Source organism: Pseudopodoces humilis, chromosome 30, assembly GCF_049639895.1.
Source record: "Pseudopodoces humilis isolate 2021_Gansu_Grassland_sample_001 chromosome 30, ASM4963989v1, whole genome shotgun sequence".
Lineage (NCBI taxonomy): Eukaryota > Metazoa > Chordata > Aves > Passeriformes > Paridae > Pseudopodoces > Pseudopodoces humilis.
Window position 1 is genome coordinate 2,974,373 of NC_142229.1, and position 20,805 is coordinate 2,995,177.

At 55.0% G+C, this 20,805-nt stretch overlaps 2 protein-coding genes across 5 annotated transcripts; one reads left to right on the forward strand and one right to left on the reverse strand.

The window, feature by feature from the left end:
• The first annotated feature begins 1,979 nt into the window (after positions 1-1,979).
• Positions 1,980-11,349, forward strand: DDHD2 (DDHD domain containing 2). Its single transcript, XM_014259525.2, has 17 exons — positions 1,980-2,188; positions 3,311-3,501; positions 4,051-4,140; positions 4,426-4,546; positions 5,445-5,534; positions 6,018-6,153; positions 6,683-6,891; positions 7,251-7,321; positions 7,441-7,560; positions 7,740-7,835; positions 7,919-8,041; positions 8,135-8,290; positions 8,370-8,472; positions 8,556-8,720; positions 9,087-9,249; positions 9,518-9,629; positions 9,866-11,349. The coding sequence occupies exons 1-16, from the start codon at positions 2,005-2,007 to the stop codon at positions 9,606-9,608; spliced, it is 2,109 nt and encodes a 702-aa protein (XP_014115000.2). The 5' UTR covers positions 1,980-2,004; the 3' UTR covers positions 9,609-9,629; positions 9,866-11,349.
• A 526-nt stretch (positions 11,350-11,875) lies between these two features.
• Positions 11,876-20,516, reverse strand: PLPP5 (phospholipid phosphatase 5). Of its 4 annotated transcripts, none has more exons than XM_088068228.1 (7): positions 20,395-20,516; positions 15,466-15,574; positions 13,919-13,948; positions 13,684-13,732; positions 13,275-13,399; positions 12,746-12,916; positions 11,876-12,439 (listed from the first exon to the last, which is right to left on the reverse strand). In XM_088068228.1, exons 1-7 carry the CDS (start codon positions 20,434-20,436, stop codon positions 12,270-12,272), a joined length of 696 nt encoding a protein of 231 aa, XP_087924354.1. In that variant the 5' UTR covers positions 20,437-20,516; the 3' UTR covers positions 11,876-12,269. The 4 variants fall into 4 exon arrangements, with proteins under 4 accessions (XP_087924354.1, XP_005530867.2, XP_087924352.1 ...); XM_005530810.3 differs by having other exon boundaries at positions 13,684-13,747; positions 13,858-13,948; XM_088068226.1 differs by lacking the exon at positions 20,395-20,516 and adding an exon at positions 15,643-15,734 and having other exon boundaries at positions 13,684-13,747; positions 13,858-13,948.
• Positions 20,517-20,805: the final 289 nt, after the last annotated feature.

The window sequence follows — 20,805 nt, forward strand, 5'->3', positions numbered from 1 at the left end:
GGTCTGGAAGGGATTTAGGATGCCTGAGGCTGAGAGACCATGCACCCTGCTGACAGCCAGCCGAGGCACCCGGCAGCTCCCGCATTCCCAGCCAGGGCTGTGGGCACAGGGCTGACCTTTGGAGCTTGTTGGATGTGTCTGTGGTCAGCCTGCAGCCACGTCTGAGCTGGGGGGAGGTGGATGTCCTGGGACAGGGAAAGGCTCAGCTGCTCTTCCATTTCGTGTCAGGCAGGGAGCAGCCAGGCCGGCTATTCCATGCTTTTCCAGCCTGGAATTCCATCTGCCTCCTGGGGCTGGCTGGCTGTACAGGGAGATCAAAGCAATTCACAGTTCTCGGAGTGCTGCCTTGTCACTGTGCTGGTGAAGCAGTGGCCCAGGCCCTGTGAGTGCCACCCCTTCCCCCATCAGCTGAACCCATCCAGGTAACATTCCTGAACAATATTTCTTGTCCCTGCCTCCTTGGCAGAGGGTTATGCAAATGCCTAGAGAAAAGCACAGGAGAGAACATGAAGAAGTGGGCTGAAATGACAGGCTGTTGTTGCAGGGCGTGGGGATCCGAACAGCTCTGTGGTACAGTGTGGCTGCCTGAGACATTTTGGCATCCCTGGGTGGGTTTTGTGTGTTTCCTCCAAAGCTGAGCTGGGGTCAGGGATTAGGCACACGTCCCACAGCTCAGGCAGCAGGAAACTGCTCTAACTGCATCCCTACCTGCTGCCTCTGCCGCTTTCACACAGGACCAAAGAGCATCGCGGCTCGGCCGGGTGGAGATGGTTTGATGGGGGCAGGAGCTGTGTCAGCAGCGGCTGTGCGGGCTCTGCACGCTCAGGGTTTGCAGGTGTTTGCTCTCCAGCTGCACAACTGCAGCACTGAGCACCCTGAGCCTTCCCTTTTCCTCCCCAGTCCCTGCTGTGGCACGGTGAGCGCCGGGACAGAGTTCCTGGCAGCTGCTTTATCTTGCAGCATCCACCCACATCACAACACCCAAATTAGAAAGTCTGTCTCTGTTTATCGCCGGGCTCCTCTCTACAGAAACCAAACTCTTCCCTGGGGTTGCCCGTTGCTTCTCCAGCAGTGCTCGCCCTCGGCAGAGCGTTTCTCAATCGCCACGGAGGCTGAAGTGTCACAGAGGGACTGAAAAATAAACATTAAATCAGCACCGCGTGCTTTCTGCTGCAATCATCCCGTGCTGGAAGGTTTGTTCGTGCCGAAGTGGGCACGAGGGTGGGGTCTCCCTGCACCCCAGTGCCCTGCATCCAGCTCGGGGTCACAGGGACTCCCACCCGAGCCACTGCCGAGGGCAGGGAACACGAGCAGGGAACACGGGCAGGGAACACGAGCAGGGAACACGGGCAGGGGCAGGGAACACGGGCAGGGAAAAGGGGCAGGGGCAGGGAACACAGGGAGGGAACACGGGCAGGGGTCACAGGCAGGGAACACGGGCAGAGAACACGAGCAGGGACAGGGAACACGGGCAGGGGTCACAGGGATGGAACACGGGCAGAGAACACGGGCAGGGGTCACAGGGATGGAACACGGGCAGAGAACACGGGCAGGGGTCACAGGCAGGGATCGTGGCAGGGATGTGGGCAAAGGTGACGGGCAGGGATCGGGGACAGGAGCTGCAGGCAGGGCAGCAGTGGCAGGGCTGCAGGGAGGGGCTGAGGGCAAAGGCTGCGGGCAGGGACGGCGAGGCTGCAGGGAAGAGCCCCAGCGGGGACTGCGGGCAGGGACTGCGGGCAGTGATTGCGGGCAATCCCCGCTCCTCCCCGGCCGTGACGGAGGGGGCGGGCCGCGGGCAGCACCGCCCCGGGCTGGGCGGTCCGGGGGGCCGGAGCGGAGCCTGCGCTGCCGCCCGGGCCGGGCCTCGCCGCCGCAGCAGCCGCCGGGACAGCGGGGCCGGGGCCGCTCGGGGCCGGGGCGGCGGCGCACGGCGCGACCCGCGGAGCCCCCGCTGGCGGCGGAGCCCCGGTGGCGGCGGAGCCCCGCTCCCCCCGCAGCGGCCCCATGTCCGCGCAGGGGCCGCCGCGGCCGCCGCCGGCCCACGCCGAGCCCCCGGAGCCGGAGCCCGGCGGGCGCTACGAGCCGGTGGTGCCGCACTGGTTCTACTGCAAGGTCACGGAGCCGCGGGAGCGCTGGGTGCCGTTCAGCGCGCAGGACTCGGAGCGCCTGGAGGCGGCGCACGGCGCAGGTAGGGCGGGGGTCCCCCGGCAGCACCGGCCCCCGGCTCCCGCTACCGCCATCCGCCCTTCGCTTCTGCATCCGCGGCCCCGCTCTTGCACCGCGCTAAGGAACGGGCCTGGGGAGGCTGACGGGGGAGCAGCAGGTGTGCGCTTGGGTACCGGGGAAAAAAAAAAAAAATTCCCCGGACGCATCCGTGGCTTTCCAGCTGGGATGCTAGATTTTCGCTCGAGGAATTTTACATTGGGACTTCTTTGGCCGTGTGCCTGCTCCCAGTAACTGAGCTGTTTGGATGCATCAAATGGTCTGACCCCATTCAGCTGATACTGTTCTAAATTATATATAATCATACTGCAGAGCATCGTCTGGTGAGGCTGGGAGAATGCTAGCAGGATGGCAGGAATTCCGCTGGGAGAGCCCCCCACGGCACGGAACCGTGCCTGCTTTGGGAGCAAGGATTGGAGGTCAGCTCCAAGCCCTGTGCTGAGGTCCTCGTGTGCCACATGTCACCATCTGTGCCACCTGCTGCCACAGGCAGAGCTCCGATTGCCCAAGGCTTGGCTCCCGTCCTCCCTCGCCCAGGAAGTTTGGGATTAGAGGCTGTGCTCCCCATCCCCGGAGCTGCTGCCTGACCCAGCCTGGCACGGGGTGCTGTGCCACCAGCCCAGCCCGCAGGCAGACCCAAAAAGCACCGAAATTCACAGAGAAAATACAGAGTTTGAGGTCTGTATTGGGGTCTGCAGATTTCTCTGTTTCAGAGAGGAACGGCTTAGAGACCCTTAGGAGGCCCTGGTGCACCCCCACTGTTACACAATGTGCTTCCCAGGGCCACAGTTCCACTTTTACCCTCCAGGTGAGGCAGGGAGAAGCCACGTGAGCACGTGCCTGAGCTAGAGAGAAGTGTAGTGTAATGTTTTCATCTCACCTTCTGCCTCTGGGGGAAGTCTGACTTGGGGCGTCTCGCCCAGATGCCCCGGCACTGCTCTCTGAACTTGGGTACAGAGGACATTGGCATCTGCTGCCGTGGCTGTGCCCAAGGGGATGCTCCAGCCTCATTGCTCCAATGGCAAGATCAATGGGATCTTGCCATTCCAGGCCTCTCCTGGTTAACTGCAGGCCTCGCTTTCCCCAGGGAAGGAGCAGGACGGCGTGGTTGTCCCCACGTCGGGGGGCAGGTACGATGTGCACCTGCGGACGCGGCAGCGCGTGGCCGTGTACTGGGAGGAGGAGGTGGCTGAAGTGCGACGCTGCACCTGGTTTTACAAGGGGGACAAGGACAATAAGTTCATTCCCTACTCGGAATCCTTCAGTGAGGAACTGGAGGTAAGCACACCTTTCCCATTGGTTTCCATCTCAGCCTTTCCTTGTCACATACTGTCTCTGGTGTCCCAAACCCCATCCAAGGCCACTGGCACCACAGTCAGGCCTGAGGACATGAACTCCAAAGAGGCTTTGGCACAGCATTCCTGCAGCTGATTGATGTAACTGTGAGCACTGCCGTGGCCTCCCCTTCCCCTGCCCTCATCTGGCCTCGGTGCCTCCTTCCATGACACCTTGAAGTGCCAGGCTCTCCTTTGGGGTGAGATATAGATACAGAAAAATACTCATCTTTGCAATAACCTCTATTCTGATGTAACAAAATCATTCTAAGTTGATGGGGAAGTCTGATGCTGCTGCTGTCAAAGCAGGGAGTTCTTAAACACTCTCAGCAGGTGATCCTGGGATGACCCTGCTTCTCCTCCAGCTGATTTCTCTGCCTCTTTTGCAAAGTGTTCATAAGAGATTCTGAAAACTGGGTGGGGAATGTCCCAGGAGGTTGAGCATTGATGGGCACACTTCCAGCTGACTCACAGTGGGTGTTCTCTTCTGTAGGAAGCTTACATGATTGCTGTAACCCTGGGGGAGTGGAAGAGGAAGCTGGAGTCCCCCAACAGAGAAGTCATTATCCTGCACAACCCAAAGGTGAGCAGGGCCTGGTGATCTCTGTGGTGACCAGTGAAGACATCCCCTTGGGTCTCTTTGTGCCGGTCCCTCCAAATGGGTTTGTCCAGGGGAATTCCACTCAGGCTGCCTGTACCAGAGGAGAGGGCAATGGCAGCCAGGTCTGTCAACAGCTTCACATTTCTTTTCAACACCTCTCTGGGCAAAGGGCTCAGCCCAGCACAGTCTGGTACCACCCCGTGTCCCCCGGAGCTGCTGTGGCTGTCTCTGCTCTGGGATCACTGACAGGCTCTTCTTGTTCCCAAGCTGATGGTTCACTACCACCCCGTTGCCAGCTCCGACGACTGGGTCTCCACCCCCACGGAACAAGGTCGGCCCCGGACTGTGAAGAGAGGAGTGGAGAACATCGCTGTCGAGATCCCCAACGGTGAGCTTGCTTCTCTCCTCCACCATCCGAAGCCCTGTGGAGTGTTTTCCAACCTGATCGCTCAGAAAAACCAGCAGAAGCTCCCATGATCCTTGAAGTGAAGTGCACGTCAAAACATTTTGTGCCAAAAGGATCCAAATGGTTTCAGAAACAGCGAGCTGCAGCGTCAGTGAACGCGCAGAACTGCACATCCAGGGGAGAGTGGTGAGCTTCCAGCCCCTGTACAGAGACACAGCTGCTGGGAGCTCTGCAGTGCCTAAAATTACCCCTGAGGTCTGGATGTCTGCATTGGTACAAGAGGAGAGTTTCTTTCCCTGCTAGGCACACAGTGGTTTATCACTTACCTACGTGCTGGTGACATCTCTGCAGCCAGGTGTCAGCTCTGTCCCCTCCCACTGCCCTGAGCTCCCAGTCAGGCCTCAGGGAGAGAACATGGGGCAGTTACTCCATTTTCCGTGGGTGCCTGCCCTCAGGAAGGCGCATATGCAAACTGAGGTGTGTGGGAAGCGGAGAACAAGCCCTGACTTCACCTGTGGCCAGCTGGGACATGCAGCTCCACGGGGCTGATAGGGTGGGCTGGGCATGGGGCAGCTGCACTGAGACCTCCTGACCCTGCAATTCCCAGTGCTGAACAATCCCCGTGGCTGGGCAGGGATGAACTGCAGTGCCACCAGCCCTTCCTCCACTGTCCTGCTGGTCCAGATCCATCCCAGGCCAGGCAGCTGAATTTAGCAGGACTAAGAGAAGTGTGAGAAATGCCAGCACCCTTGAGGTGTAAGCCCAGGCACTACCAAGGGTTTTCATGGGCTGAGCGAGGGTGGGAGGCTCCGGTCCTGCACAGTCCGTTCCCTGCTGGGCTCTGTCTCCTCAGCAGCCTGAGCTCCCCTCCCCTCCTCAGGAGAGCCGCTGCAGATCGACCACCTGGTGTTCGTGGTGCACGGGATCGGCCCCGCGTGTGACATCCGCTTCCGCAGCATCGTGCAGTGCGGTAGGTGCAGGCTGGGAGCCCCGGCAGGGAGAGCCTCCCCTGGGAAATGGGAATCGCTGTCCCTGAGCCTCAAACCATCCCCACACGCTGGCAGGCTGCACGGCCAGACCTGCTGACTGTGGGCAGCGTGAGCAGAACACGCACTGAGCCGCCAAATCCCTCCTTCTGAAAAGGTTGAGGCAACTGCCGTTCATCAGTTTTGCTTCACAACAGTTCTTTTTTATAAATGTCTAAAAGTCCCTTATCCTGACTGCCAGACTAAAGTCCTGCCCTGTGAAGGAGGTACAGATGGGGCAGTGAAATCCAGTAAACACACGTGGCAGGACACGGAGCCTCCCCTGACCTGACTTAGGGGAGCAGCAGCAGATTAAAGACCCCGGTGGGATTTCTCCGTAATGATCTTTCATCGTATTAAGTGGTGTTGGTGCCATGGGCTGGCCCCAGAGCCTGGTGGATCTCCCTAAGAGTTCTTGTGTTTTGCAGTGAATGATTTCAGGAACGTCTCCCTCAGCATGCTGCAAGCACACTTCAAGAAGGCCCAGGAGCAGCAGCAGGTCGGCCGGGTGGAGTTCCTGCCTGTCAACTGGCACAGCTCCCTGCACTCCACTGGTGTGGATGTGTAAGTGTCCCTGGGCCGTGGGGATGGCACAGGCAGCTCCTGCCCTGCAAACTCCACTTCTCCTGGTGGGAAAGCAAAGGGAAAGCTGGGAGGGTTTAGGGCAGGGGTGAGCAGGACACACAGGGACCCCCAGAGCCCCTCCCCACGCAGCACACAGCCCGCTCCCATCAGCATCCTGAGGACAGAGGCTTTCCCTGGCTGATCTCAGGAGGGACCCTGGACATCCACACCTCGCTAAAGGCCTCTGAGAGATGAGTACCCAGTTCCTGCACTGCAGCACTGCTCTGCAGTGCCCCAGCGAGGGCAGAAAGCAGGCCAGGCTCCTGGGGAAGGAAGGACAGGCTCTTTATTCTTGGAATGGAAGAGCACAGGCTGTGCTTTGCCTTCAGTCTGGGCATAAGCTGGGGGTCTGGATTACAGCATACATCCTTGGAGACTCTGTCAATCCTCTTCTGAACTTACACTTCAGAAGCGTGGTGGGGTTCCGTGGCTTCCCCAGCTGCAGCCCCCACTGCCCTTTCCCCCGCAGCGACCTGGAGCGGATCACGCTGCCCAGCATCAACCGCCTGCGTCACTTCATCAACGACACCATCCTGGACGTGTTCTTCTACAACAGCTCCACCTATTGCCAGACCATCGTGGACACGGTGGCCTCGGAGATGAACCGCCTGCACCGGCTCTTCCTGCAGAGGAACCCGCAGTTCAAGGGCGGGGTGTCCATCGCGGGGCACAGCCTGGGTGAGGGCTCACACTCCTGCGGGTGTCAGCGTGCCAGGGGAGCAGGGAGGGCAGCCACACAACTTGGGTTACAAGGAACACCTTCCACTAGAGCCTGTTGCTCCAAGCCCTGTCCCAGCTTCCAGGAGTGTGGCAGCCACAGCTTCTCTGGGCAGCCTGTGCCACTGCTTCAGCACTGAGGAAATAATTTCTTCCTGACATCTAATCTAGCCTGTACTCTGTCAGTTTAAAGCCATTGTTCCTTGTCCTGTCACTATCTGCCTGTAAAAAGTCCAGGGTGCAGCTCTTCCATCCCACAAAGGAGGTGGCTCGGGCTCTTCCCCTCCATGTGCTGATCTCTGCCCATGCCTGGTTTCTAGGGTCACTCATTCTGTTTGATCTCCTGACAAACCAGAAGGCTGATCCCGAGGAGGACGAGCACTGTGAACAGGTATGGGAGGTCACTGACCCCTCCCTCCTGCAGCTGCGTGGGGATGGGGCACAGAAAACAACATGTGCAGGAGCAAACTGGTCAGCAGAAAGCATGATCCCTTCTGGGCCTGTTCACAGGGCTCCAGGGCAACCTCAAGCACGGGGGGTATTGAGGAAGTAAAAGAAATCCTGAAGAAGCTGGAGCTGTTTGAGTATTGTGATGTTTTTGAGAAGGAGAAAATGGACAGGCAAGCACTGGTAAGAAGTTGCCCTGTTTTACTTGTGACTCTTTGCTTTTCTTCCCCATCATCCCAGCACTGCACATCTTCTATTACTGAGTCACACGTGAAACGTCTCCGAGGAGGAGCACAACCCCAGAAAAGACACCTCACCACACTTCTGCTTTTGGACTAACACCAGCCTTGCTTATTTTCCAGTTCTTGTGCACAGAGGAAAACCTTAAAGAAATGGGAATTCCCTTAGGGCCAAGAATGAAAATACTCCATTACATCAGCTCCAGGACAGAGAGGAAGGTTTGTTTTCTGCATGGCTTGTGCTCATGCCATCACATCCCATTCCATCCCTCTGACACAAGGATCCCTTTGTGCTGCTGCAGGATCAGAGCTCAGCAGCTCCTGGGCACAGTGACCGTGGAGCCGAGCCAGGGTCCCCATCCCAGCATGGGGACGGCTCAGAGGATGTCAGGAGCTGCCAATACCGGGACGTTGGCTTGGGACAGGTAACAGCTGAGCTCTGGCTGCACCCACAGAGCCCTTGTAACAGCAGCACAGAGATTGTCTCATGAACCGATGTGAACATCCCCCTCTCCCAGGTCTCGGCAAACTACCCCCAGCTGAACTACAAGCCCACCATCTTCTTTGCCTTTGGCTCTCCCATTGGGATGTTTCTCACAGTGCGAGGAGTGAAGCGGATCGACCCAAACTACAGCCTGCCCACCTGCAAAGGCTTCTTCAACATCTTCCACCCCGTGGGTATAAGAGCCAGAGCTGTCCTGCGTGAGGCACGTGGAGCACGAGCCCTGGCCACTGTCCCCCTCTTGTGTGCAGTTTGACCCGGTGGCGTATCGGATCGAGCCCATGATCGTCCCAGACCTGGAGTTCGAGCCGATGCTGCTGCCCCACCACAAGGGCAGGAAGAGGATGCACCTTGGTATGGCACAGGCAGCCCCTGTCCCCCAGCCCAGGGCTGCTGCTGCAGCCCCAGCCCCACAGCCACCCCGTCCTGCCTTGCAGAGCTGAAGGAAGGGCTGACCCGCATGAGCGTGGACCTGAAGAACAACCTGCTGGGCTCGCTGCGGGTGGCCTGGCAGTCCTTCACCCGCGCCCCGGTGCCGGCCCTGGAGGCAGGGAGCACCGAGGCCGAAGCAGAGGCAGAGGCCAGCACTGAGAAGCAGCCAGGTCTGTGGTGGGGTGCACAGGGCAGGGGAGCCAGGGATGCGGCCTCAGGAGCTGCCCGTGGTGTGCCTGGACTCCCACAGCCACACTGCCCAGCAAAGGGATTGCCTTTGGGCTGTGGAGGCACCTGGCTCTCCCCAGATGCTGTGGCCTTCCCCTGTTAGCACCTGATGAAGCTGTTTTCTGGGGGGGGGTGTCTCAGCACACCACACCACATTTTGTCACCCCTGCACTGCTGTTTCTGAGCACTTTGGCTGCCTCTCCCCTGTGTGAGCTGCAGAGGGGCGAAGGGAGGGAATGGCCCTGCTGTTGTATTGTCATGGCTGCTGGTGCCCTGTGGCTGAACCACGCTGCTCTTCCTCCCTGCAGACACAAAGCCAGAGGAGCCCCCAGCAGCAGTGAAGGAAGAGACCGCCCCCATCAACGTGGGGAGGCTGAACGGAGGGAACCGCATCGACTACGTGCTGCAGGAGAAGCCAATAGAGAGCTTCAACGAGTATTTGTTTGCACTCCAGGGGCATCTCTGCTATTGGTAAGTGTCTGTGTAGTGCTCAGGGCTTCAAATTTACGTGTGCTGGAAGCAGAATGGCATCAGTTTCAAAGCCAGTGCAGTAAGGAAAGCCTCAGCCGATGAAGGGAACAAGATCTTCTCCTGTCTGTGACACAGGGTGGGCATGGACAGAGGGAGACTTGTGCTTCTCCTTGCCTTGTGCTCCCTGCATCTGCATCTACCCCAGCAGATGTCCTGACAGAGTGGAAGGAATCAATTCCCTTCTGATTCCCGTGTCCTCCTCCTGCAGGGAGTCAGAGGACACTGTTCTGCTGGTTCTGAAGGAGATCTACCAGACTCAAGGCATCACACTGGATCAACCTTTACCAGGAAGCCAGTGACCAACCTGTGCTGTTCTGGCTGTAAGTCACCTCTGCCTAAACCCCATCTGGATTTCTTAGGACACCTCAGAGGAGATCTGCTTTGTTTGAGAGAGTAATACCCAAGGCAAGGAACTTGTGTCAGCTTTCTTCTTTGGCCTGCCAGCACCTTTGGCTTCTCTTCCCTGCACACGAGCACAATCAGACAAGGAGGGTGCAGGAGGCTGGATTCTGGCTGCCTCACTGCAGCTATTCCTGTTCTCCTTTTGCTTTCTTAGGTGCAATCCCACTGAGTACTCACCAGGAAAGTCCAGATCTCTTCTCTGCCTTCCTCTCTCCTCTGCTGCCGTGTCCTGCATGCTGCTTCCCAAGTACCTGCTGCTGCCTGGAGATAAGGACGGATTTTCCTCCATTTTGGGTAGGGGGAAAAAACTGTCAAGGGAAAAACACTTCTGCTCAAACACACATAACACCTGTAGAGAGACTCCCTGTGGCAATGTTAACCCTCCACCTGTGAGTCCCCACACCAGCTCCTCCAGCACTGCAGCAGACGAGCTGTCCAGGCTCAGAACCTGGTCCTGACCCTGTGCCTGGCCTGATGAGGACACTCACAGCCCAGGACCTTGAGGAGGAGAAAAAGCCTTAAACACAGAGTGTGGAAAGAGCGACAGCAGCCTGGGAGCAAGGGAGATTTCTGACTGCTAACAGCAGCAGCCACGCCAGCGCTGCCGGGAGGCGAAGCCCAGGGCACAGGGTCTGACCAGCAGCCACCCCCGTGTCCCTGCACTGCTGCTGCACGTTTGTGCAGCCCTGGGCCAAGCCAGGCAGGGCTGCCCCGTGCTCCTCCCTGCTGTGGTGTGTTGGTAGTGACAGCTCTGCACCCTCACCCAGCCCGTGCTGGAACCAAGGGGCTCCGCACAGCACTGAGCGAGCCATGCCCAGCAGTGTCCCTGCCCTGAGGAAAGCTTCACCCCCAGCTCCAGCCAGCCTGGGGAGCAGCAGCTGCTGCTGGCAGTGCCAGGACAGTGTGAGCCCCCTGTGCCCCACAGGGACACAGAGCAACAATGTTGTCCCACAGGGCTGGTGGGTGAGGATGGAGATGTTGTGCTCACCACGCTCCAAGTCCTTGTTTTCAGCTTTAAATGTACAAAACGCAGCCAGCAGAGGTGGAGCCGGGATCCAGCAGGGTCTGGACACTGCAGGAATGACACCAGCTCTGTAGGCAGCTCAGTCTGCACCTGCCTTGAAGCTCTTTTTTGGGGGGAACAGGGCTGGAGAGCCTCTGTGATCCTTCCCTGGCCACCAAAGCCCCTGGGCTGGCTCAGTGCCTGGGCTGGGGCTCCAGTGCTGTGTGAGGTGTTGCTGTGCAGCCTTTGGAAGAGCCAAACCACTTTCCTTCCTGCTGACTTTTGCCCTGCATGGGGTAAGGAGCCTTTTTTCCCCACAGCCTGTTGGTTTGTTTTTCCTCCATTGTCTGTTGTTTGCACTATTGGAAGGGTTTTGTTTGCAGCCTCCATCCCTCCCTCCCCTCCCAAGGAACAGAAGCTGTTCTTTACCTGACTGCAGGAACAGCCAAGCTGCTCAGTCAGCACCTGAACTACTGCTGGCTAAGGTCTCATGGGAGTAGGAAAGGAAAGTCTTAACATGGGACACTAATGATCAGCTTTTTAAGTTACGCACTTTGTTTAAAAAAAAAGAAGTTAAATACATTTTAAATGTTAATGTCTTTTCCAGTAAAAGCCAAAATAAATAAGTAGATGACTGTGGTGTGTGCATGTCTGGGGGGAGAAGGAAGGGCTGGAAAATTCACATGTGCAGTTTTAGGGGAAGTGAAAGTGAAGCTATTTCTGCAATTCTGTTGAAGCTGCAGAGTTACAGAGGGTCCAAACTGCAGCTGATGGAGTTCACTACTGCCTCACCTGTGGTGTTTGCATGTACACACACTGGAAACTACAGCTGTCTTTGAAGGGACCAGTGACAAACTGCTCACAGAGCTCCTGCCAGGCAGCTGGCCCTGGATCTCAGCAGCTCTGCCCTTCCTTGTCTGAGACAGACCATGGGAAGGGAAATGAGCACCTGTGCAGGATGCTCTCACAGAGCTGCAGGGATGCTCTGACACCATTTCATTTTCTGCTGTCATCTCCTTAAAACTATACTACAGCTGCAAGGAAAGAGCACCCACCAGAAACCCTTGCAGACACCAGAGGAAATGGCTTATAAAGCAACAACCCAAGCCTTGAAATAAAGTTTTAGTACCACAGCTCATTACAAAAATGAAACTCCTTTATTTGGGAAATTAGAAAAACTCAGGTCCTGCATTTGATTTCCCAGGAGAAGGGCTGGGACATCTTGGCTGGATTGCAGGGAGGTGACCGGTGGTGCTTCCTAGACTGTACACAAGAACTCCCACCAGACTGGGCACACTGGGTTGTCACGTTTTCCCAGTTCCTGTTCAGGACCTTCAGAGCCCTGCAGGTTGGCACCCCGAGTGCCTCCCTCGCTCCACAGCGAGCCTCAAGAGGGGGTGGCCTACAAAACTCAGTGAAATGAAACACGAGGGCCAGGGCAGGAAACTCACCGGCTCGGCAGGGAACACCTGCCCAGGGGTTCATCCTCATCAGAGCCTGCCCCAAGCCTTGCCCTGCCCTGGCATCCAGGGAGCAGGCAGGACAGAGCTCAACACTAGACGTTCATGTGGAAGTTGGGAGCTGGAGGCTTCTCCTCATGTGCTGGCAGCGTTTTGGGCTTGGCCAGAGATGGTTTGTGGCACGTGGCGTCGGTCAGGGGAGGGTAGTACTGCCTGTAGCACAGGTACGCGAGCACCAAGCCCATCACTGAGCCAACCAACACATCTGTGGGTGAAAGCAGAGCAAAGTTAATGGCCCTTCACCCTCCCAAGCCCTGGGATCAATTCCTCAGCAGCAGCTTTTCTGCTAGATCCATAACCTGGCTGTAAACCCAAGCTTGGCAGGGATTTCAAAACCACAGAGCAAGGCATCAGTTCCCCACAGGTGGCACCAAAATTGCCACTGGAGGAGTAAAAAAAACAGAAACCCCAAGCTGCTCTTAGAGGCTCTGAACACTTCTGTGGCACCACAGCCCCCATGCCTGGAGTGCCCTGCTGAGGTGCTGAGCCCCCCCAGCAGATGCTCACCCACCTTCCCAGTGGTGCTTGTAGTCGCAGGTGCGGGACACGGCGATGAGGGTGGCCAGGAAGAGGGGGAGGAGGAAGGCACAGAAGCGCAGGGCCCGGCCCCCCCGCCCCGGAACGAAGCTGTGCAGCTTCCCCGCCAGGTAGAAGGCAGAGAAGGCAAGGCCAGCAAAGGCAACTGGAAGAGAACAGAACAATGTTGGTTCAGAATAGCTCCAGGCTTTGCTGCCAGACCCTCACCCTCTGCTGCTGCTGTGAGAGGTGTCTGTGTGTCCCCATGAGCCAAGGGAAGCACCAGCTGGGAGTGAGAGATCCTAGAAGCAGGTACCTGGCACACATCCCTCCTTCCAGGGTTACAGACAGCTTTGGACCACATTTCTCACCCCATTGCTTTGCAGAGTCCCCTGACCACGCCAACGAATGCAGCCAAAGCTGTGGGGTGCAGGAGAGCAAATGCAAGCTGCCCTCCCCACGGGTCCTGCTCCCCACAGCTCCCTGCCCAGGGCTGCAGCAGGAAGGAGCCATGGAGAACTCACAGGACGCGTGTCCGCTGGGGAAGCTCTTGCGTCCCTCTGTCACTCTGCGGCTGTCCCCCGCGCACAGCAGCTCGGCGTTGGCTCGACCGTCAGGGAAGCAGCGGTAGAAGAAGTCAGGCCGTGGTCTGGGACAGGGAAGTGAAGCTCAGGGCCCTGAGGTGTCAGCACTCCCAGCAGCCACGGAGCAGCAGGGAGCTGCCCGTGCCAACGCGATCCTCCCCAGCTCATCTGAATGATGGCTGGGACAGCTCCCCAGTGTTTTTTCAAATTCTAAATTGGCTTTACAGCCAGAAAAATGCACGTGTGCTGAGCACATCCAAGCTCAGCTCCTGGCCCTGATCTGGCTATTGCAGACCTGCTTCCCCCCACCCTCCCCGCGCGGCGCAGCTGGGACCCAGCCAGAGCTCACCTCCCCACAATGAGCTTCAGGGCATTTGTAAAAACCCCGTTCAGGGCAAGAGCAAGGCTGGCAGCTGAGAGAGAGCAAAAGGGTCACATCAGCACCATCCCCATCTGAAAGTGCAGCGCATTCAGGCACGGGCAGGGCTCAAGCTGCCTCTCTCTGGGACAAGGGGGAGCTCACCAAGGCAGGCTTCCCTCGAGTCCTCGCGGTCGGCACCCATGAACAGCCTTGCCAGGATGATGAGCAACAAGGGAGACAGAAACGCGATGAACTGCACAAAATGGAGAATTTTAGGTGTCAGTGAAGTAGGTTTAAGTTCTCAGCAGAAGACAAGAGCAGTTACTAAGGAGACTCTGAGTACATTTCCCTTCCCCAAAACCAAGCGGCAATCTGTCCTCTGCAGTTCCATCAGAACACAATCCCCCAGCCCCTGGATTTGCATCAGGCCCTGATCAGCCCAGCATACCCTTTGGTTCTCAGACAGCTCTTCTGGCAGAGTGCTGCTCTGGCTGGTTATTGGGGGTGTCCCCAGGCACAGCACCTCAGCTCTCCCCTCCCTGCAAGCCCCAGCATCAGCGCTCTGTCAGCAGCACCCGCGCTCTGTCAGCAAAAGCACCGGAGCTGCTGATTCAGAGCAGCCAGTTATCATCATCCCCATCTCAGCCCTGCGGGATTTCACCCCGGGACATCCCCACCACGGCTGCCAGGCTCCCATGGAGTCTGTTCCCACTTCAACTCTGGCACATGTCCTGCTTTACAATGCCTGTTCCAAATGCTATGCCAAGGTTTTGTCCTTAATGGTCAGCGGCCACCTCTTGCAGAAAATCCCACCTGCCCTTTGCCAGCTCAAGAGCCACAGCCCCTCACCTCACACCTGTGACAGAGGGAGCCAACCCCTCTGGCACACTGCTCTCTCCTGGAAATCCAACACAGAATTAGTCAAACTCTTCTAACCAATCCTGGAGCCCTTGGGAAAACATTTGACAATAAAATGATAATAAATCTCTGCTAAGAATAGCTGCTTGCAAAGGAAAACACTCCCTGATAGCGAGAGCTGTGCTATCTTCCAGGCACCCAGGAATTCAGACGTGGAATGGATTATGAACAACAGTGCAAAGTCCTCTTAGTTTATGAGCTTCAAATCCCAAAGGCAACCCTGGATGGGAAAGTCTCAAAATATGACAAAAATCCCTGTTTGTTCAGCCTAGTTGGTACTAACCTCACAGAATGGGTAGAAAGGGACCACTGGGGACCAGCAAGTCCAACCCCTCTGCTCAGGCTCCTCAGAGCACATCACCCAGGACTGTGTCCAGATGGACTGTGAGTATCTCCAGGTAAGGAGACTCCCACTGTCTGAGCAGCCACAGGAAAGTTCTTCCTCGTGCTGAGGTGGAAATGCCCATGGTGCAGCTTGTGCCTCTCCCCCACTGAGCAGAGCCCGGCTCCATCCTCGCAGCCCCTCCCTGCGGCTGTTTATCCACACGGATGCGAGATCCTGCACTTTCTGCAGCGTGCACTAGGAGCTGCAGGTACTGCAGCACTTCAGCCAGCAGCCTTGCTTTAAAAGGAGAGCTTGTCATTTGAGAATAAACCAAAGTAAATGCAGGACACACGGGCACAGGCTGCCCAGAGAAGCTGCGGCTGCCCCAGCTCCGGAACTGTTCCCAGCCAGATGGTGCGGGGGGGCTCGGGCTGCTGGGAGGGGAGCATCCCCCGTGGTGGGAGGGACAAAACGATCTCTTAAGGTCCCTTCCGGCCCAAACCACGGCACGAACCCACTGAACTTACAAACATGAGGACGGTGGGAACATGGTCCGCTTCGACGTAGGGGTTTTTGTAGAGCCACATCTCCTCGGGCTGCAGCACGCGTCGGAAGGGCGGCAGGAACTCCATGAGCCTGGAAGGAGAGCAGGCGGTGAGCGGGGCCGGGCAGGGCCGGGGGGGGCCCGGGGGTCCCGCACACACCCGAAGGTGCCGAGGAGCAGCGCCCGCAGAGCCGCCTCGGCCGCCAGCTCCGCTCGCCGCATGGCCACCGCCCGCAGAGGGACCCGAGCACCGCTGTCCCCCCGCCCCGCCCCGACACGGAACTGACTCATCTCAGCAGTGCAACATTCACAACGATTTATTGAAGTCAACCTCAAGCAAAAATTTCAGATCAGTGGAATGTCATTAAAAACCTTTCCAAAGGAATCCTCACGGAAAAGCAAATGGGGAAAAAAAAAAAAGTAAAACAAAAACAAAAGAAAAAAAAAAAACCCACCAAAACTCAAAACCCAAAAAAACGACATCTGAATTCCAGAGTATTTGTAAAATAAAATTAAAAAAAGGCAACATCTCAGTAAATAGAATGTACAAAAATTACATGTTCTACCATCACACACAGTCAGTAAGAAGCTAAAATATTACAGGCAAGTCTCGATACGCTCTACCTAGAGGACAGGAGCTATCTATGTACAGGGAACCAGCTTTACAGGCTTCACACTATGCAAGAGGACAGAGGCCAACACAAACCCCCCAAAATATCGGATATCTCAAAGTCTATGCGGCAACATCAAGTCATGATACAGTAATGCCCCGTGGAATCAGACACTCCTCGGTAGTGTCAGGGCTGCATCTGCGTCCAAAAACTCCTCGGTATCGACTTCGGTGAATATCGATGCTTTGCTATTAAAGACTCGAGTGATTTCCTTAAAATAACATTTCACAGAATCTACAAAGTTTGTTACAGATAAACAAAGTCTACAGAAATAACGACTCTACAAAGGTCCATCTTACAGAGCACGTGGGGATGGAGACTGATCCGTGGGGATCTGTGTTGTGCAACATCACTCGCGTGGAGACAGACGGCTCGGGGTCCTCGCAGCACCCCGAATGCAAACCCCCAGACCCCCACCCAAACGGGACAGGATCAGCCCGGGGGCTGCGGCAACACCACTGGGGACTGGGAAAGTGACACCAGAAATGAGACACAGATCCACCTGGAACAGGGAGCGGAGGGGCTCGTCCAGCCTGGTTAGGACCCAAAAGCAAGAGAGAACTGTAAGGTGGGGGCTCCAGGGACCCCACACAGCCGGGATCTCCAGAGGGACCCCAGGCAGCCGCCTGCCCCTGCAGCTGGCACAGGGAGGGAACAGCCCTGGGGCACAGGGAGTGGTGAATGGCTTTGGCAAATTCTTACACGTTTTCCCTTTTTTATTCACATTAATCACAGAAATCCCCTGCGCAAAGCACAGTTCCAGCTCCCTACCTCCTGCTCTGGAGCGGCGAGACCCCTCCCAGGGGAACACAGACCTAAGCTGCTCACGCAGTATCACAGTGAACAGCTTTGCTTTTCTTCCTGTTTTGCCTTGTTTTTTTCTCCTTTTTCCCTCAGAACAACACTGGGAACACATCCAACGTGTAGGAGTGTATCGTAAGTGCAAATGTTTTTGCTACACAAAGAGAAATGGTGGGGAAAGCTGATGGGAACGGGAAGCAGAGGGACAGCATCGCTCCAAGGTTGCCGTCTCCCACGCGACACCTGGTGCACCTCCGAGACAGCTGCTTCCAAACCCTCCTGTTTGCCACGGATCCACTGTACAGCGGGAGCAGGAAAGAACTTGGGGGAAGTCAAGGACATTTTCAAAGCAGTATACAAAAAATCATGTATAAATAAAAAAGCTGTAAAAGGAACCGCAGAGCTTCAAGTACATTAAACCCTGAATTCAATGAGGCAGAGGTTTCCATGTTAAAGTGACTTCTCCGTACCAGCGTCGGACACCCCCATCCCACCCTCCCCCCCACTTAATTCTGTAAAGTTTCAATATATACAGATTTTATGCTCATTGATAATTATGTCTAGTAATTGTGTCTTTCCCATTCTATCCTGAAATTAAGATAAAAGAAGGGGTTTTTTTTAGAAGAAAGGCCAAAAATCCACGTTCCAGCCCTATTACTCCATTTGAACTGATTCTCTAAGACCATGTGGTGACCAGAGAAGGTGATTTGCCCACAAAATTTCCTTCCTGAGCTGCAAACGCCTTCAACACTCTATGGACAGGACAAGTCTATACAATAATCTGACAGCTACAACAGCTTGCACTATGTGTTCAGGAATGGTGGAACCAGCCTCTGCACCACTGGAATCACAGAATCGTGGAATTCTTGATCCTAGATTCCTCTGGCCGAGGGCTGCAGGATGCCTGCACTGTGTCCAGGTGCAGCTGCAGAGGACAAGCTCCAGTAAACCACAAATGTTCCCTGGGCAGGGCAGCTCAGGCACTGCCCAGGTGCCAGAGCTGGAGGCAGGAGGTCACCAGAAGTGTGGGGCCACCCCAAAAATTTAACACAAAAGGGAGAAACGTACCGGTCTGTTCCCATGAAGGAACAACAATGTGCTGGGACAGCACACTGCAGTTCTCCACCAAAATCACCAGTTCTGTGGATTTCCTCTAGGTCTCAGCATGAAATGACCCAACTATCCAAGATTCCTTATTTTGGAGCCCACACAAATGAATTCAGCAGCTGCCTCCCACTCTGCTGAAGCCAATCCATCAGAACAGCTGTGCAATCTTTTCCTTACAAAGGAACTGCACTAAGCAACTACAATCTGGTTACGCTGTTCACAAAGACATGGTTAAAATGTGCATTTTAACATCTGAGTCTGGCGCTCAGCACAGCCCCTGCAGTCACCAAGATCCTCTGAACTGGCCTTTTCTCATCTAACATTAAAGCTTTTGGAAAGACTCACCTTCAGTTCAGAGGTTTGCTCACAAACTGAACAACCTCTCCTGTTTTTCCTTCTGAGTCCAAGCCCAGCTATTGGCTGCTATGAATCCTTTCTTGGTGGAAAAAAAGAAGCATCTCTAAGAAGTCTGAACACAAAGTGTACAAGGACAGCAGGTGGCACAGGAGCAGCAGTCTCTATCACAGCATTTGACAAGTTTTAAGCCTTCTGTGCCCTCCCTGTGCCCCGGCACAGCTCTGTAGCATGACCAGGGTGGCCACTGGCAGTCTGTGGCTCCTGTCTGATGCTCCCAAGGTGTCCTGGTGCTGCCACAGCACGTCCCCCTGCTCAGCAGGTCACCACAGACACGGAATGAAGGGAGCAGGTCAGTGCACTCACACAGCAGCATGATATCAGCAACATACCTGATATATATATATATACAAACACACACATATATATATATATAATATATCAGCTGATATCTGCAATATCAGAACGCTCTGACTTCAGAGAAAATCACTGAACATTATCAAGCCTAATATAAAGTGAACACCTCAGGTCCTACAGAGTGGTAGCAAGAGCTGTGTTTGGAATTTGAGAAGGTTAAACATCCTCAATAAGAGCTTAAAAAAAGACATTTCTCACACAAAACATTAAGAAAAATAAAATCCTTTTTGTAATTTTTTTTTTCTTTAAAAATACCAAAATCCAGCACTGCTTTCCAGCAGGGTTAGTGTTGGACCCTACTGGAGCGTGGCCCACAGCAGGAAGTGCTTTAGGGATCCCAAGAGCTGCTGCCCCAGGAGTGCCCCAGAACCTGCGGGTTCTGTCACCCCAAGAGAGGTGTGGGCAGGAGCTCTGGGCAGAGCCCACAGCACAGCAGCTGCTCAGGGACTGTAGTGTATCACTCTACCATTGCACACACAAAAAACTCCACCTTTACATCAATTTGAGGATGAGGACACCAGGCAGAGGCAAGACATTTTTGAATTCCACAGAGACTTTTTCAGCCTGTTTTTCTAGATCTGAGAAGTTTCCGTGTTCCCACAGGTTTCTGTAAGCAGTTTTCTAGAGAGAAAGTTCTTAATTCCAAGGCTCAGTTCAGCCAGATGCCAGCAACACTCAATTATTTTCAGTACCCATGAGCAAAGGCTGGCAGGGAGTAGCTACTACCAGTACACAAGTCAGAAGTACTTGCTATACCAGGGCAGGAGGGGAGACACAGTGCTTGGTAAGATCATGGGCTGGGGGGAAGAGTCACCAAAACTAGCTCCAGCCTGAGGACACCAGTGCCCCGTGGCTCCTTGCACAAAAAAATGGAGGAATATAGATTTCCTAAAAAAATTCTGGAGCGAGAGCCAACATAAGCCACTTTGAAAGCCTCACTGAAGGAGTCTGTCTCTCTGATTAACAGAGGAAATCCAAGACAGAACCACTCCTGAGGTATCAGCTGGCTGCTGGGATATGGCCCCTTACCCAGACACAAAATACCCTGTTCATTGAGGAAGTGCCAAGATGTTCCTCAGCTCCATTAACAATGAAGATTAAAGTTAGAAGCTCTCTCTCAGCAAGAAAATCTTAACATTCCATCGAAACCAACGTGGACATGGGTCAGGTCCCTCTCGTGCCCACGTCTCCCTGAAGCCAAGGGCAGCCTGAGAAGGCAGGACTGAAGAATCACACTCAGTAACTGCCACCAAACCAGCGCAGATGTGGCAGATGATGAACCCACTGGCAGGACTGACTTCAGCTGTGACTGAGGCTGGGAGCCTCTCCTGCTTGGGATGGGCTTTCAAAATAGGTGGGATAAAGGAATGACCACTGTGCAAGTAAACTCTGAATTTCTGCACGTGTCTGCAAACACCCAAGGCAGCTCTGGAGCGAGGAGCCACCGTTTTTCCCCACTGCCAGACCTTGTGTTATATGCACTTCCCAGAAGTCACACACCTGATTTCTCACAGGAAAAGCTTCACAATAATATTCGTAAGTAAACATGAGAGACAACCTACCTTCTCCAATGCCTTTAACAATAAGTACTGGAACAGAGGCATTTCAGAGCCACCTGGTCTGACACCCACACCTGTCTGTTTGGCATCTCAGTGTTACAGAGGGGGAGAGGCTTTGCTCTTTCCATAAACTAGACACAAAAGTTACGTTGGCTTCGCTGTTTTGTTTTTAAAGACACGATGACTGATCAAAGCCAGATCTTCAAAACCCTTTCAAAATTAAATAAATAAATATGTGGCTATGTTTTGCTTTCTACACCCAAAGAACATTATTTTAAACAGAATATTCTTTTCACTGTCAAAAGGTTTACGGTTTTCTTCAAAGGCCAAGATGCTCCTTGTTTCCAACAGTAAGAGCTGCTGTAGCACATTCAAGGGTAAAAGAAAGACCAAACAAAAACCAAACACTACTGC